The 17,418-nt window shown below is 40.5% G+C and overlaps 1 protein-coding gene, 1 long non-coding RNA gene and 4 other non-coding genes across 6 annotated transcripts; 1 reads left to right on the top strand and 5 right to left on the bottom strand.

Moving 5' to 3' along the window:
* Positions 1-4,315: 4,315 nt before the first annotated feature.
* LOC139459998 (small nucleolar RNA snR60/Z15/Z230/Z193/J17) lies at positions 4,316-4,399 on the bottom strand. Its single transcript, XR_011652745.1, has one exon. It is a non-coding gene; the product is annotated as a small nucleolar RNA snR60/Z15/Z230/Z193/J17 (small nucleolar RNA).
* A 1,987-nt stretch (positions 4,400-6,386) lies between these two features.
* LOC139459997 (small nucleolar RNA snR60/Z15/Z230/Z193/J17) lies at positions 6,387-6,470 on the bottom strand. The gene has a single exon (XR_011652744.1). It is a non-coding gene; the product is annotated as a small nucleolar RNA snR60/Z15/Z230/Z193/J17 (small nucleolar RNA).
* Positions 6,471-6,510: 40 nt separating this feature from the next.
* LOC139459897 (uncharacterized) lies at positions 6,511-11,510 on the bottom strand. The gene is made up of 4 exons (XR_011652705.1): positions 11,231-11,510; positions 9,721-9,771; positions 8,419-8,974; positions 6,511-7,173 (listed from the first exon to the last, which is right to left on the bottom strand). It is a non-coding gene; the product is annotated as an uncharacterized lncRNA (long non-coding RNA).
* On the bottom strand, positions 8,784-8,854 carry LOC139459996 (small nucleolar RNA SNORD79). The gene has a single exon (XR_011652743.1). It is a non-coding gene; the product is annotated as a small nucleolar RNA SNORD79 (small nucleolar RNA).
* LOC139459987 (small nucleolar RNA SNORD24) lies at positions 9,917-9,985 on the bottom strand. The gene has a single exon (XR_011652735.1). It is a non-coding gene; the product is annotated as a small nucleolar RNA SNORD24 (small nucleolar RNA).
* A 206-nt stretch (positions 11,511-11,716) lies between the features above and the next one.
* Positions 11,717-16,911, top strand: LOC139459896 (endoplasmic reticulum chaperone BiP-like). Its single transcript, XM_071241617.1, has 7 exons — positions 11,717-11,901; positions 12,526-12,679; positions 13,080-13,559; positions 13,729-13,883; positions 14,364-14,599; positions 14,828-14,977; positions 15,391-16,911. Exons 2-7 carry the CDS (start codon positions 12,528-12,530, stop codon positions 16,225-16,227), a joined length of 2,010 nt encoding a protein of 669 aa, XP_071097718.1. The 5' UTR covers positions 11,717-11,901; positions 12,526-12,527; the 3' UTR covers positions 16,228-16,911.
* Positions 16,912-17,418: the final 507 nt, after the last annotated feature.

Here is a 17,418-nt window from a genome sequence, read left to right as displayed (position 1 = left end):
TCCAGTGATTGATATCGATCCACGCAATTCGGATACGATGACATGCATCAACCCAGTCAGCGAGTCTGACCACTCCATCCCGTTGGTCGCCTCTTCCGGCAAGCATGGGTTGTTGAAGGCCTGTTCTTACCCGGATCAACACGGGTTGTGATTGGTTGGTTGGTTTGTTGTTTAACGCCGCACTCAGCAATATTCCAGCCATATGACGGCGGTCTGTAAATAATCGAGTCTGGACCAGACAATCCAGTGATTTACATCATGAACATCGATCCACGAAATTGGGATACGATGACATGCATCAACCAAGTCAGCGAGCCTGACCACCCGATCCCGTTAGTCGCCTTTTACGACAAGCATAATAGCCTTTTACGGCAAGCATGGGATGCTGAAGACCTATTCTCTCCCGGACCTTCACGGGTCCCACACGGGTTGTAAAGATATGAAGGGGGTCTAATTTGAATGAAAATCGTTTTATATAGATATTTGCTGACCTGTTGGTAGGGCAGTGTATTTTAGTTACGGCACAAAATGTCATTTTCTTCATCTGAATGAGGTTTATGATTGAAGACAATAGTTATATACTGTATCTATTGTGTCTGATAGAAGCTAGCCCTCGAAGGCCGATTTTCTACTTTGCCCAGCACTGACTGCACTGGTATGGGCTAAGGTTATGCAGCTGGATTGTCGGAGTGTGTTAAAGTAAATATGACATCGTGTTGATATACGCCTGCCTTCATTCCCAAGTTTCGCTTGACAAGCGTTAAGTGCTAATCGTTAAGATTCCATGTCCGGAAGTGAGAGGCGATTAACGGGATCGGGTTGTCAGGCTCGCTGACTTGGTTGAAACATGTCATCGATCCCAATTGCGTGGATCGATGCTCATGATATCCATTACTGGATTGTCTGGTCCAGACTCGATTATTTACAGACCGCCGTCATATAGCTGGAATATTGCTGAGTACGGCGTTAAACAACACACCAACCAACCAACCAACCAACATGTCCGGAAAGAGTGAGTGAGTGAGTATGGTTTTACGCCGCTTTTAGCAATATTCCAGCAATATCACGGCGGGGGACACCAGAAATGGGCTTCATACATTGTAGCCATGTCGGGAATCGAACCCGGGTCTTCGTCGTGACGAGCGAACGCTTTAACCACTAGGCTACCCGACCGTCCCTGTCCGGAAAGAGAAGTAAACATTACTCTATGACAACACGCTCACCCCTTAGATAATATGAATCGTGGCTGTTTATGGTTTAAACTGAGAAGGGCAGGAGCTTCTGGCAAAATATATGATCAAGACCCTGTATACTACGTCCAGTGTTCAGTAAACGTCAACATCAACAGCGGTGTAACACAGGGATCTTGCTAGTTATGTTCTCCTCATACTTCATTGATCTAGCAGATGACAATAACTCTCTCATCTGTGGTATGACTGTGGGTGGCCGGCTCGCTCCCCATACCTCTCACCAATCGAGCACATGTGGGAGGAGATGGATCGGCGCCTTCGACGTCAACCACGTGTTCCACAGACACACCAGGAACTTCGAAACATGCTCCAGCAGATATAGACATATCTCACAGGACTTTGTGCGACGTCTGGTCCATTCCATGAGACGAAGATGTGTTGCTTGCATCGCAACCAGAGGTGAACACACACGCTATTGATTTGTAAATTGACATTTTGGCATGTTCATGTTGTCTTTTTATGAAATCACGCATTTTCTGAAGTCAGTAGGCAAATTAAACCATTTGAACACTTACAGGAGTCTTATCTGTTGCAAACCGAAATTGTTTCAGATTTTGGTAAAAAACATAACTTTGCAATAAAACTTATTCATTGTCTCAGGAACTTTTGTTGTTCAGTATATATGGGTTGCGCAAAATATGATGTTGCCTAACCGTTCACAAGACAGTGCAACCACTGGGCGGTACTGATTTCAATGAAATCACCCGGGTTACTAAATATCAGGATTAACAAATTATAGTTACGAAATTATGACCCAATGTAAATATATTCTGCAAAAAAACCCGCAAAAATGCTTTTAGATGTATGGTTTATGTATAACAAATAATCAACAGATGGAAAAAGATTGTTCAAAATTGGCATCATGCGCATCGATCCACGCAATTGGGATACGATGACATGCACTCTCCTACCCAGAGTTCCAGGGGCCGGCAGCCAGCTAGCATAGTACGGAGTGTGGATGACATGCATCAGCCAAGACCACCCAATCGTGTTAGTCGCCTCTCGCAAGCATAGTCGCCTTTACGGCAAGCCTAGCTTGCTGAAGACCTGTTCTACCCTGGATCTTCACGGGTGTTGTTGCATCATTAAGCAGGAATGCTTCGTGGCATTTCTTCGCACTCTGTTGACCCCTGGATCAAAATTATCTTGTCCATGGTGTTTTCATCTTTGGCGATGATAGTTCAGGGTAATTGAATGGAAAATACTCATTTGTTCAGCGGTTTTTTTATAGTTTGTTTGTTGTTTATCGCCGCTCTCAGCAATATTCCAGCTACATGACATCACTCAAACAAGTCAGCGAGACTGACCATCCGATTCCGTTAGTCGCCTCTTACAAGCATAGTCGCATTTTTATAGTTTGGTAATGTAGCGTAATGAAGTCCATTAAATTTTGAGAAAAATATCAAATATATTTTTACAGGCGTACTGAATTCAAGCATTATATTTTACTACAAGATATTTCAGAAAAATTGAGGGGGAGACATGTTTTTACTTACAGCAAATTCATGACTAAATTTTACGTATGCTTCAGTGACTTAATGAGTGGTTTTCCGCAGCTTGGAGCAATATTCCAGGAATACCACGGCAGGGACACAGGAATGGACATCTATCGTACCAATGCAAGTGGGGAATCAAACCCGACGAGGGATCGGTTTTACCACCAGACAATCCCGTGAGTGACATGGGCGAGTTGGGTTTAATGCCGCTTTTAACAGCATTCCAGTTATATCGCAGTGTGTCAGCTAAATGTGGAAGGAAAGCCCTAAGTAATGCAAGTCTCAGACATTTACGACTTCGGTGAAACTCACGAGCAGTGTTTGGTGCTGACAAACCTAATAACATAATCGGGGCTAAACAGATTTGAACCCACAATCATAGGTTTCCGGCGTGCTCAAGGGACGCAACTCTGCACAGCGAATCGCGGAGCCTTGACTTGGCCACACGCCCCAATCTACTCAATTGCGATACGATGACATGCATCAACCAGGTTTTGTTAAGTTATCTCTTATGGTTTCGGAGTTCTACTCCAGAGACGACAGATGGACAGTGAGTTCATATATCCCCTGCCAAGATATTTAGGGCAGGGGATAAATATCAAACTGACTTCTGCTCTTAAAACGCATTACGGACATGTTGTTCGCTATATGCCCCATTTTACAACAGGTTGGGACAATGCATTCTTCATTTAGTGAAACCCAGAATTCCCAGTGGAAACATATTAAAAGTCTTGTCTTCACTCCTGAGTTTCACATGCAAATTTCTACACAACATCAGCTCAAGTTTTAAATAAAGTTTATTGAAATGCACTTTGCACAACATACACTTCCGGTAAAAACTCTTCTTTCAACCATGTTCACAAGCTTCCTGAAACAAACCAAGGAATTCAGTAAGTATATATATATATATTGTGGCTGATCAGTTTAAAAGTGAGTGTGGGTATGGTTTTACGATGCTTTTAGCAATATTCCAGCAATATCATGGCGGGGGACACCAGAAATGGGCTTCACACATTGTACCCATGTCGGGAATCGAACCCGGGTCTTCGGCGTGACAAGCGAACGCTTTAACCACTGGGTTACCCGACCGCCCCGATCAGTTTAAAAACTTCAAACGATGCCATGCCAAGTGTCATCAGATAAGATAAATAATCACAGAATTCATCTGTCCCTATCAAATATCATCACAGACACAATCGGCAATTCCTATCGCAATAATCACATTAAACATTAGGTATAGTCATAGTTGAATCCAACAGTAATTATATGTTGACAATTTTTGGACAAACTGGTCACAAGAAAAAAACTGGTCTGTATACGCAACAGTTTATATTAACTATGAATATATACAAATATTGTTTGTTTAAAGCGGGCATTGAAAATATTTCAAAACCGTAAATCTGGATAATGAAGATTTTAGATACCTTTTATCACGGGTATCTCATTATGTGGAACCTCCATCCTGTCATGCTGCCCTCAAGCCAGATTCATGTCACTGAAAATAAAATATAAGGTAGGATCAGAAAATTGACAGGTGTGTTGTCGGATCACATGGATAATGTGGACATGCTGCTCTGTCAGATAGGAGCGAAAGACTAATGGTGTATCAACATGGAATATTCAGTTGAACTATGATGTCATCACTCAGAGCAGATCAAAAATATAATAAATCGAGAACTGTCCGACAGCCAGAGAGAAATGGTTAGCAGGCTCAAGTCACTGTCACGCTTTATCAGCAATGTTATGTGACCGTGTCTGGGAGGTGCAGCCAGACCACGTTGTTTGTTAACGCTGCACTCTGCAATATTCCAGCTATATGATGGTCTGTAAATAGACTATCCAGTGATTGACATGAGCATCGATCTACACAATTGGGATTGATGACATGCATCATGCTAATCAGCAAGCCTGACCACCTGATCCTGTTAATCTCTAATTGTCTCCCATCTGAATGAAGAAAACTCAAGAAAAACCAACTGGCTACCTTTGCAAAGTTTTCTCAAAATCACATTCCAGCAAATTCCCTGTTTTGCTTGTCCAACGCCGCACTATGTAATAGTCCAGATTTATGATGGTGGTCTGAATAATCAAGTCTGCACAGGACAATCCAGTGATCTATATCATGAGCATCGATCCACACAATTGGTATACGATGACATGCATCAACCAAGTCAGCCATCCTGACCGCCCGATCCCAGCAGTTGCCTCTTACAAGAAGCATGGGTTGCTTAAGACTAACACCTATTCTAAACCAAATCTTCATGGGTTGCAAAATCCTGGAATATCTATCATCAGGAAACAGCAGTTGTTTGCCAGTACCATCAGCTCTGGATAACGATAATCATTACTATCATTTTGCCCTATCAAGGAGTCATCACTGGCAATGGCACAACTTGTCTGTTCTCATTAATGTAAGTAAATGTCACACGAGTCAGGGGAGACTACCTATACCCTTGGATTAACCTTGATATTTTCAGTGAATAAGTAAAATTCAAGTACAGACGATATTTTCATGCAACATCAAAATGAACATGACCATTAATCTAAAACTAACTTTTCGAGTCAGGACCAAACTCTATAAACGGTAAATGCTATTAATAGATGGTATATCCTATATGGTATATAAATATAAACAATTTCAAAAGCATTAGTCTGACCATGACCCTTTCATGAGTGCCAAAATTCCAAAGGCCATTTGGAAGTCTTATGAAAAGGCACACTGTCCATATTCAACTTGTCACCGGAAGAATCACCAGTGACTGTCAATCTGACAAAACCTGTAATCAGTCCACGGATGCTAAATAACCAGTATACAGACGTATTGTAAATCATGACCACGTTACCTTTGGACATCTAGGGTAGAATCTCCAAACTTGCGCCCTGTCAAACTGCACTCAAGACAGCTTCTTGATGTCACTGAAAACAAGTATTATGATTAGAAAAGTGACTTTCGCTTTCTAATCACTCAAAGCTGCTGCTCTTTGAGATAGGAGCAAAAGACTGAGGTATCAACATGGATGATTGCAGTTGAACTATGATGGCGTCACTCAGAGCAGATTACAAAGTTGTTTTTTAACACTACACTCAGCAATATTCCAGTAGTCTGTAAACCTAATCTGGACCAGAAAGTCCAGTGATTGACATAAGCATGGACCTCCGCAATTGGGATACTATGACATGCATCAACCAAGTGGGCGAGCCTGACCACCCGATCCTGTTAGTCGCATCTTCCCGTCTTAGTTCTCACAGTAAAATCTCATTGTACAATATTGAAGTCTTGAGTTGAATCCAACAGTGATTTTATATGTCAACATTTGGGGACAAACTGGTCGCAAGAAAAATGGTCTGTGTTGGTAACAGTTCATTAACTCCATATATATATATATATATATACATATTTTGTTTGTTTAATACCACAAATATACGGAGAAACAGGCATTGAAATTTAATAAAGAACACAGATTAAGTCTAGAAAATGAAGATTTTAGATACCTTTTTCTCACAGGTATCTCATCTTATGTGGAACCTACATCCTGTCATGCTGCCCTCAAGCCCGATTCATGTCACTGAAAATAAAATATAAGGTAGGATCAGAAAATTGACAGTTGTGTTGTCGGATCACATGGATAATGTGGACATGCTGCTCTGTCAGATAGGAGCGAAAGACTAATGGTGTATCAACATGGAATATTCAGTTGAACTATGATGTCATCACTCAGAGCAGATCAAAAATATAACAAATTGAGATGATCAATAGCCAGGGAGAGAAATTCTTAGCAGGCTCAAGTCACTGTCACGTTGTATCAGCAATGTTATGTGGCCATGTCTGGGACATGCACCCAGACCACGTTAACGCCGCACTCTGCAATGTTCATGCTACGTGACGGCAGCATAAATAATCGAGCCTGGGCCATACAGTCCAGTGATTGACGTTAGCATCGATCTACAAAACTGGGATACAATGACATGCCTCAACCAAGTCAGCAAGACTGACCACCCGATCCTGTTAGTCGCCTATTACAACAAGCATTGGTTGCTGAAGACCCAATTCTTTCCTGAATCTAAACATTGGCCATGAACATACAGATGAAGTATAGTCATCAGAAATCGGGGGGAAATATACTCAGTACGCCCTCTTAAAATGGGTGAACAGTTGTGGACCAATGCCGTCAGCTCTGGATAACGATAATCATTACTATCATTTTGCCCTATCAAGGAGTCATCATGAGCAATGGCACAACTTGAATGTTCACATAAAACAAATCAAATTATGTTTGGGGTAAGCCTCAGTGTGTAAGTAAAAGCATTAAATCAATATTTGTAGTATTAAGTTGCACTCTGATCTGTAATGTCAATGTATTTCTGAACACTTACATCAATCATGTCGATGTGTGACGGATGGCAGCTTTCAGCAACTTTCCCCTTGACTAGATAAAGTAAACGTAAAATTCAATAACATTTGATGGAAGAGTTTGAATCCTATTTCAGTTACATCACAGCACATGTCTTGATATTTATCACTGGTGAAAACCATGGACCGGATGCCCATCACAAATCATAACCAGAGGCACCTGGGGGTTAAACTTATCAACGGATCCTTCACAAGGGGCATAACCATGATAACTGTTCAGGAACATGTGCACTCAACAGCTAATGATCCCTCAAAAATATTGGAACAAGCAACACGATAAACACATCGACTGGGAATTTGTAAACAGGGTTAATCAGACCTGTGTAGGGGACGTTCTACAGCAAGTTCAGTCCGCCCGTCACATATAGCATCATGTTAACCCCTTGGTTGAAGCTGACCAATTCTTCATGCAGTGTTATACCAAAGTTATATCAAGTGTCTTCAACTTCTTAAATATGGGTAATATGTATTTTCACTTGGGTACCATACCGTGTATACTAATATGATGCATGAAAAAGTTCAAGTGCCTTTTTTTAAATTAAGTGCCTTCACAGACATGCAAGTTTGGCAGTCACCTTGTACTGAATATTAGCCATCTTTACAAACAGTTTATTTGATAGCCAAGCATGTCACACTTCACTGCAATGTTCTAAATGTAATGTAATCTAAGCAAATATTCAGAACTGATAGTACATTGAATAATCATCTTTGAATGTCAAGGTCAGACGTCTGTTTCAGTATACAGAAACAAATACTCATTCATATTTAAAATGCTCAGCTTTAATGAATTTGTGAGTACAAAATGAAGTACAGGCAACTAACAGAGGCTGTAATTCAGAACGTGTAATTATCTAGATGTACGTCTAAATGTAACACTGGATATGTTGACCTTAATTTTACCAACGAGCAGTAGCAAGTAAAATGTTTGTATAGGACATAAAATAAGTAACTTTCAGTTATCAAATAGGAATAGGCATTTGTCACAGTTTTCAGTCCCCCCTATCAGAATCTCAGAAAATGTTGGTTGGTTGGAGAGATGCTACAAGAGAAATTTGTAATCCCTTGAAAAATATGAACTTGCAATAACCACAAACGGTTACAGTTCATGTATGTACATGTCTGATAGACAGTGAATATGCTCTCAGAAAGAAAATGTCAACAACTACTTCAGTGAGAGAGTTCAATATCTTCATCACAGAGCATGTTGGGTGTACCGCTGCACTTACATTTTACTACACTTGATGAATATTTAGTACCATACCTGATGTACTCGGGGGTATTTTCTGATAGGACATCACTATCTGCAAAAAGAAATATGCATTAGCCGAATGTCTATGGTGAGTGGGCATGGTCTTTCACAGCTTTTAGCAAAAATCCAGCAATATCATGGGATGGGGGGAGACAGCGGAACATGGGCTTTACACATTGTACCCATGTGGGGAATCGAACCTGATCTGAGTATCGAGCCGACACTTTAAAAACAAGGCTACCCCATCGCCCCTGCGAGTCTTGATCCACAAGCTTCCAACAGCTCCACTACCAAAGCAGTATTTTTTGTAATGGCTGAATGTGTATTCCTTTCCAAATTCATTTTTACTAGCATGCATGAAGTGTTCCCGAAATATTGGCAGTATCAGATACAAAAGTTGTCTTTCAGAAATTTCAGAGAGATTCCCAAGTTGTCATCATATACTGCCAATGAAAGGGAGATAATCAACACAGTGAAAGGGAGATAATCAATACATGGGGGCAGGTAGATAAGGAAAAACATTCAGATCTTACTTGTAGAAACAGGAATACCATGGAAACAGCATGTGCTGGAAAAGAGAGACATACCTTAATGTACAGAAACTTGGACGGCAGTTGACAAATTCATATCAATAGATATTTTTCTCAGACAATAGAGTTATATACAAGAGTGGTGGGTCAGAACTTACGGTCTCACGAATCACACTGTCAGGCTACTTTCAAATATTCAACACAGATGATTGCAGTTGAACTATGATCTCATCACTCAGCAATATCTAGGACCGATGTTTATATGGCACCAAAAACTTAGTCTACTAGCCCATACATGGCTCATTGAACCATTTTCACAACATGTTAGTCTCTCGTATGGCTTATTATTAGCCAAGCTGACTAGACCAGACTGAACATTAATGGACTTGCAGGGTTAGAAACTAACAGCTTTTGTCCACTAGTCCTTATAATGATAACGCATAGCAAAACCCTTAAAATGGGCCAATTTCTACTATTCAGTTTGGTAAGGACTACAGACTAGTGCCAATTTCTAACTTGGGCTTCAGACTTGTGGTAAACGTCACAAGTGTAATACACTAGTCTTGCCTTGACCAGACAGCAGCTGAAGTCTCCTTACAAAGTGTGGTCCAGTACACTCAACTAATAAAGGTTCCTACATACTAAAAGGCTATGATCCAAATACAGGCTAACAGACTCATGTTTTTAGCACAGACTGATACATTCATCCCTAAGAACCTACACATAACCCTAGTGTTAAAGATTCAAGGAGAGGCACACTACCACCAAGAAGACATATACTTACAGCTGTTATCCAACACAGCACCCGCTCACGTTATGCGATTGTTCCCGTAATCTGAAAGGCATCAGCAAGGGTAACACCATGAGTAACTTAACATTTCAGATGTTATTGACATTACATGCAGGGAAAGGTACATTAACATGCATGTTTTTTCTCAGTGGCCACGTCTGAACCGATTTAACCTGACAATGTTGATGTTTGCCTCAGTGATGGTATTTCTCGTCATTTTTGCAATCAAGAGTAGCAAATATGTGTAACATCATCGGCAAGCAATATCCCCATTGTTTCAAATGGCAGACTCAGAGGCATACCACTACACACATGACCAACACAATGTTTGGGTTTCGTTAGTTTTGTTTGTTTGAACACCACACTCAGCAATATTCCAGCTATATGACGGTGGTCTGTAAATAATGGAGTCTGGGCCAGACAATCCACGAGCATTGATCCACGCAATTTGGATACGATGACATACATCAACCAAGTCAGCAAGCTGGATCACTCGATCCCATTTGTTGCTTCTTATGACACTACTAGTATACCATTAGGGATGTCAGTAACTATAGAAACTGATATTTTCAGTCCACTCATCCTAAAATGACACGTGATAAAACCCTCAAGAACAGATGTCTACTAGTCCTAAATACACTGCCATGGGGCACTAGCATCTTTAGGCGCTTTACCCGCTTGATTCCATATTGAAGTCAAACTTTAGGGGAGACATTTAAGATCGTTATAAACTGTTGACAGGTGCTATATATACTGAATTGATTTATCTAACCATTTGCTATTCATCACCCAATGACAGTTATACAACTCAATTGTAACCTATGGTTATCTAATCTGCTTCTTAATTAGATGCCTGGGGCAGTTCATTGGCCATTGAACTTTGGCCAAATGAGGCTTGAATACAATGTTAAATTCTTACTCATGTCTCACTATATACACCTATATATTCACATTGACGTGAAGTCATGATTATGCTACTTTTGCCAACTCAGGTGTAGAAAGACCAAGACGAATCCATTGCCCTGTTGATGAAGTGACAAATTTACAAAGTAGAATTTGAAGTTCGTCGAGTGAAATGTATGTTATCTGTAACAAGCTCTAAATTCCAGTTTGGTTTCCCTTTCAGATCTAAGTTAAGACTTACGCAAAATCGGGCAGTTGAATAAATATTAACAGCAACACATTCTGGCTAAGTTTTCGGTGCCTCAGTTTTGGTGACAGTGTCTTCACTTCTTGAGATAAGAGGATAAATTATTCTTCATTGGCACCGATGATATTCATACAGTAGTAGTGACCTATTCGTGAACCAGTAGACTAAAAAAGTTAATACCCCACGACCACGTGGCTCCGCCATTGTGGTTGCCTCATTTAAATTTGTGAACACCTAAAATAGGAAAATGCAGGCTCTTAGCAAGACACACCTCCATATAGTAACATGCAATATAACCATCATGTGCTGTAGTCGATATCGGTCACGTATACAAAGCAATTACGAATAGCTTACATGGGCAGCTCATTTTCCTCGAACACATCATGTCTCTCCTACGTCTTCCCCATGCAATGACGAGCATGGTCAAACCGCATGGCAAATGCGCGCTAGATGCGCAATGGGGTATTTTTCCTCAGATATTAACCGGATCCCGTTTTAGGATGTATTTGCATTATGAACTGAAACCGGTTTCTAATAATGCGCGCCATTTGACGAAATATGCCGAAGTAAAATTGCTAACAACGAAATACAATATATTTTGTAGGAATCTATCAGTTTAAGTACACGTGTATTAATGATGAAATCTCCACACAACTATTGCGTGTAATTCGTCAGTATCATTTACATACTCGTTGAAAAGTCGATTGTTTTCGTATGTGTACGTGTCTTTTCGAGAAATTGACAAGGTACCCTTTAGCTCAACCAATCAGCGCATTCCAGCTGACGGGTACTAAGCCAATGAAATTGCGATTCGCATCACTATTGACCAATCGCTTTTCGACACGACCAGTTCCGCTATAATAGAAAGGCTGCATGCTGTATTTAGCACTCAGTGTAAGGTCAGATCAGAAATTCTCACAAGAAGGAAGACACGCGAACATCAACGTAAGATAATTTGAAGCCAGATTGTGGTGTTTATTTGAACACATTTATTCAAGATCAACATACAATCGTACACAAGCAAGGTGAGTTTATTCCTGTCATTGATTTTTGTCGTCTGATTCATATTTCATGCCGGTAAAACGTGGTCTTAGTGGAATTACAATATGCCACATGTATTCGCCGGTATCTGTTAATACAGGATAACGAATATGTCGTTCATCGAAAATATATTTTCAACATCGTTTCCAGATTAGGAACGCAAAATCAATCCCACGAATGATACTTTCATGACTGTAGATGTAAAGACAGTTTCTGTTTCAACAGACGGACACGCCCATTTGACACGTCTGTCATTTTTTGGCACTTGCAAAATATTTACGTGCAACAATTTAACTGACACTTCAACATGATTTTCATCTATTATACACCAACGCTGTATATATGTAACGAATGTACAATGTCAACATATTTCGGGTGATTCGTTATTTATTAGATTGGACTTAGCCTAGATCAACTTCATGTTAAGCTATATGATCATTTGGAAAATATTGACCCTTACCATGCCTAATGTGTAAGGTGAAGAAATGAGACCATTTGAATATACAATTTCCTTTAGTTGCCTCAACCATCGTTTTACTCTTGATATTCATTTTGATAATCAAGCATATGTTGATTATATGTACTGACAGACAATTTTTGTGTTTCAGAAATGAAGTCATTGCTACCTCTGTGCCTACTGGCACTGTTTCTGGGTGCAATGTTGTCGGTGCGAGCTGAAGATGAAGAAGACTCGGATAAGAAGAAAGAAAAAGATGGTGTTGGCACTGTCATTGGTATTGATCTGGGAACAACCTACTCATGGTAAGTGATGGATACCTAAACCAGAGAGCATCTTATACTCGAGTCTTTGACTTTGAACATAGACCAGGCTTAACTAATATTTGCTTAGAGTGTCGTTTAGTAAAGTCATTAAAACAGCAGGTACTGTGATGTAGATCTATCGGTTTATGAATATATTTGTTCCTGCAGTAAAGTGTTGGCTAATTACGGTAGATTAATTCACTAGTCTAGCGCAACTTCAAGCTGGCAACATGATCTCAATCTCCTTGTGGCACTATTTGAAATTCGAAAATTGCACAACTCCTCAGCTTAAATTGCAAGGTTTAGTCCTGTGGATCATAGCTTCCATTTAAAACCTAGCTGATTGCCCTCTAAAGTGAGTTCCTTGAGACTAACCTTAACAATTCAAATCATTTTTCAGTGTTGGAGTGTTTAAGAATGGACGCGTTGAAATTATCGCCAATGACCAGGGTAACCGAATCACACCATCCTATGTGGCCTTCACCCCTGATGGTGAGCGTCTCATCGGTGATGCAGCCAAGAATCAGCTGACCACCAACCCTGAGAACACAGTCTTTGACGTCAAGCGTCTGATTGGACGTAGCTTCAACGACCCATCAGTTCAATCAGACATGAAGCATTTCCCATTCACTGTTATCAACAAGAAAGATAAGCCCGTTGTTCAGGTCAAGGTTGGCTCTGATACCAAGCAGTTTACTCCTGAGGAAATCTCAGCTATGGTTCTTGGAAAGATGAGGGAGATTGCTGAGGCTTACCTTGGCAAGAAAGTCAACAACGCAGTTGTCACTGTCCCCGCCTACTTCAACGATGCCCAGAGGCAAGCAACCAAGGATGCCGGAACCATTGCTGGACTTAATGTTATGAGAATCATCAACGAGCCGTAAGTTTTAATGTGTTTATAAATTTGTTACATAAGAAGTAGTAATAGCTGAATACAACATAATTTATTTGAATGTGCTTTGCTTGATCAATATTTATTCATCTTAAGTTTAACAAGATGTTTGTTTGGTCAATAGTTAACTTTATTTAATCATTCATTCCTGTTTCAGAACTGCAGCTGCCATTGCCTATGGTCTTGACAAGAGGGAAGGAGAGAAGAACATCCTTGTTTTTGATCTCGGTGGCGGAACTTTCGATGTCTCCCTTCTGACAATCGACAATGGCGTTTTTGAAGTAGTTGCCACAAATGGAGACACCCATCTTGGTAAGTCACTAAGTGAACCTCACAATCATTGATAAATTGAGGTAGTCAGTGCATAGTAGCATTTCAGTTACCTCCCTTTATTCATTGTGAATCAGGTGGTGGCACTGTGTGACCTGTCTAAGTCTAGTAAAGATCTTTTCGGTCTGGTAATCTCGGTCAATAACAGTCCATGTGGCTGAAATTCTGCTAAGAGCCATGTTCAGGCAATTAGATGTCAAGGTTTTTAAGACAATTTCCGTACATTAGTCCATGTCAAAGACATTTGTGTCTGCTAGCCCAATCTCTCTGGTCACCCATTTCAGTATTATTTGGGTCACGATATGGCTGAATTATTGCCGATGTGACTTTAAATATTAACTCACTCACTCACAATATTATTTGGTGTTCGTATAAAAAAATGACTGCTGGGATCATTTGATAAATTGTCATGCCAGTGAATTATGTTTTTGAAATGACATGACAAGGGTTCATTGTTTTCAGGTGGTGAGGATTTCGATCAGAGAGTCATGGACCACTTCATCAAACTGTACAAGAAGAAAAAGGGCAAGGATCTGAGGAAGGACAACCGTGCTGTGCAGAAACTGCGTCGTGAAGTGGAGAAGGCCAAGAGGGCCCTGTCCTCCCAGCACCAGGCCCGTGTCGAAATTGAATCTCTGTTTGAGGGTGAAGATTTCTCTGAGACTCTCACCAGAGCCAAGTTTGAAGAACTGAACATGGTGAGTAGATGTCATCACTAGTCTGTGTTAACAATTACAAGGTTGATTATGGCATGCAGGTAATTTGTAAGTGACCACTTTGTAATGTAATTCTTTCCTCATGGGATGAAAAAGATCCTAGACATGTTAATCTTTCTTCTTTTTTATTTTATTTTTTATTTTATTTTTTTACTTTTATTATTTTTATTATTTTTATTATTATTATTTTTATTATTTTTATTTCAACAGGACCTGTTCCGTTCCACCATGAAGCCAGTGCAGAGAGTTATGGAGGATTCTGACCTGAAGAAAACCGAGGTCGATGAGATCGTTCTGGTCGGAGGTTCCACCCGTATTCCAAAGGTTCAGCAGCTGGTCAAGGAGTCTTTCAATGGCAAGGTCAGTCACGTTCAAGTCCTGGGATTGTTATCAATAAGTTCTTATGGTGCATTGCACATGGTACATTCACACCATTTGTTCAGTTTCCCTGGGGGATTCAGGAATTTAGAAGGTCTCTAGTTCAGACATGCCAATTGAAATAGGATGGAACTGGTGACAACTGTACAGGAGAGAATTAATTTTGATATATGATATATATATATATATATATATTTGCCATTTTCCTAATGCTGAAAGTTCTAGCCCACAAGGAAATGTCACCATCTTTAATCTCTCGGATTGGTGAAGTTGTTTCGAATCCTGGTCAAGACTTACTTACAGGCCCCAGTTAGAGACATGCTGACTCGCATCATTCACTCTCTGCTCTTTTCATGTAAAGTATTTTTGTCTGATGTATGCCCTTCCTCTTACAGGAGCCCAACCGTGGTATCAACCCTGACGAAGCTGTTGCATACGGTGCTGCCGTCCAGGCCGGCGTTCTGAGTGGAGAAGAAGACACTGGTGACCTCGTCCTGCTCGATGTCAACCCCCTCACTATGGGTATCGAGACCGTTGGAGGCGTGATGACCAAACTCATCCCCAGAAACACTGTCATCCCTACCAAGAAGTCCCAGATTTTCTCCACAGCTTCTGATAACCAACCCACCGTCACCATCCAGGTGTTTGAGGGTGAGCGACCAATGACCAAAGATAACCATCTTCTCGGAAAGTTTGATCTTACCGGCATCCCCCCAGCACCTCGTGGTGTTCCCCAGATTGAAGTCACCTTCGAGATCGATGTTAACGGTATCCTCAAAGTAACAGCGGAGGACAAGGGCACAGGCAGTAAAGAGGCCATTGTTATTCAGAACGACAACAACCGCTTGTCACCTGAAGATATCGAGCGTATGATCAACGATGCCGAGAAATACGCAGATGATGACAAGAAGGTAAAGGAAAAGGTGGAAGCAAAGAACGAGCTGGAGAGTTACGCATATTCATTGAAAAACCAACTCGGGGATAAGGAAAAGTTGGGAGGAAAGCTGAGCTCTGAAGATAAGGACACAATCACAGAAGCAGTCGATGAAAAGATTAAATGGTTGGAAAGCAACCCTGATGCTGATGCAGAAGAGCTGCAAGCCAAAAAGAAGGAACTTGAAGAAATTGTGCAGCCGATCATGAGCAAACTTTACGAGGGAGCAGGAGGTGCGGGCGGAGAGGGGGGTCCTCCTCCACCTGCAGGAGAGGATGGAGATCACGACGAGTTGTGAGAGTGGCGCGATGTAGGGTTGGTTTATAAATATTGTCATGAAAAGACTCATCTCATGGACCAGACATTTCATTACAGAGCTCGTACCATCAAGTACCCCTTACTTCAACAGTGGAGAAATACTTTGTTCAATTAAATGTGAATTATTTATTTAACTTTCACTTGGATTTCTGACAGTAATCGAATTAACAATGAAAACTGCAAATGTGATCAAGACACACTTTGAAGCAAAACTGACAGTTTGGAGTTTTTGAAACTTGGTGTGATAAGAACATATTCTGACCTGCAGGGAACTGTCCTTGTGAATCTCGAGCATGGGGTTGAAAATTTACTTATGTTTTAAGTTTTGGGAATTTTAGGGAGTAGTATATTTTTGTTACTGCAGATGTCTGCAGAAGGCTATTTATTTTGTAAGGTAAATGACATCATTCAGGTTAATTATCAAAATTTCAAAGGCCGAGAAATTGATTTTTCTGTGATTTTGACATTTTCAGTTGATCTGGTTGATGTCGTGATTGTTTCTAGCTGGCGTATGTGATTTCATCACTCTTGTGTACGCAGTCATCGCATGGTGTGTGTATATATGTATACATCTCATTATCATCAGAATGAAAGCTGGAGTGCATTGTGGCTGTATGATGAATGAAAGTGTAAAAATGTTGAAAGAAATAAAATTTATTTGTTACATGTTGGTTCTGTTGTGAGTGTAAAAGGACACCTTTATTGACAGGGCATAAATTCAGTCAGTCTGCGATGGTAGCCTCATGGGTTCACTGTCCAGCAGACAGGTCTTCGGGGCAAGTGACAGTTGGCGACTTTAGCCATAGTCCAAATACCAAAATAATTTCTTTCGGTTTTGTAGTCCCAAGGTAATATCTGTTTATTAAATCTGACCCTAAAATCTACTGCAGAAGATATATAGTGACATTTCCTGGCCACTCGATGCAAATATTAGCCTATTTCTTCAACAGGCATATGCCAAAAATACTTGTTCTCTACACACTGGTCAGTGGGTAGGTCATTTATTCTTTTTGATGTTTTCTTAATGTCACAACAGCTTGTTTCTTAAATATGTGGGTCAAAATCACAACACAATGATACTACACAACTCAGATAGTTTCAAAACAATGTTACTTTCACTATCCTCTGTAGCTCGGGTATATGTTAATAGGAAAGTATTTTTAGGCATATT

This window comes from Haliotis cracherodii, unplaced genomic scaffold, assembly GCF_022045235.1.
Source record: "Haliotis cracherodii isolate W230 unplaced genomic scaffold, xgHalCrac1.p SCAF_13, whole genome shotgun sequence".
NCBI lineage: Eukaryota > Metazoa > Mollusca > Gastropoda > Lepetellida > Haliotidae > Haliotis > Haliotis cracherodii.
The sequence above is the reverse complement of the archived record's forward strand: the minus strand, read 5'-3'. Positions and strand labels throughout refer to the sequence as shown.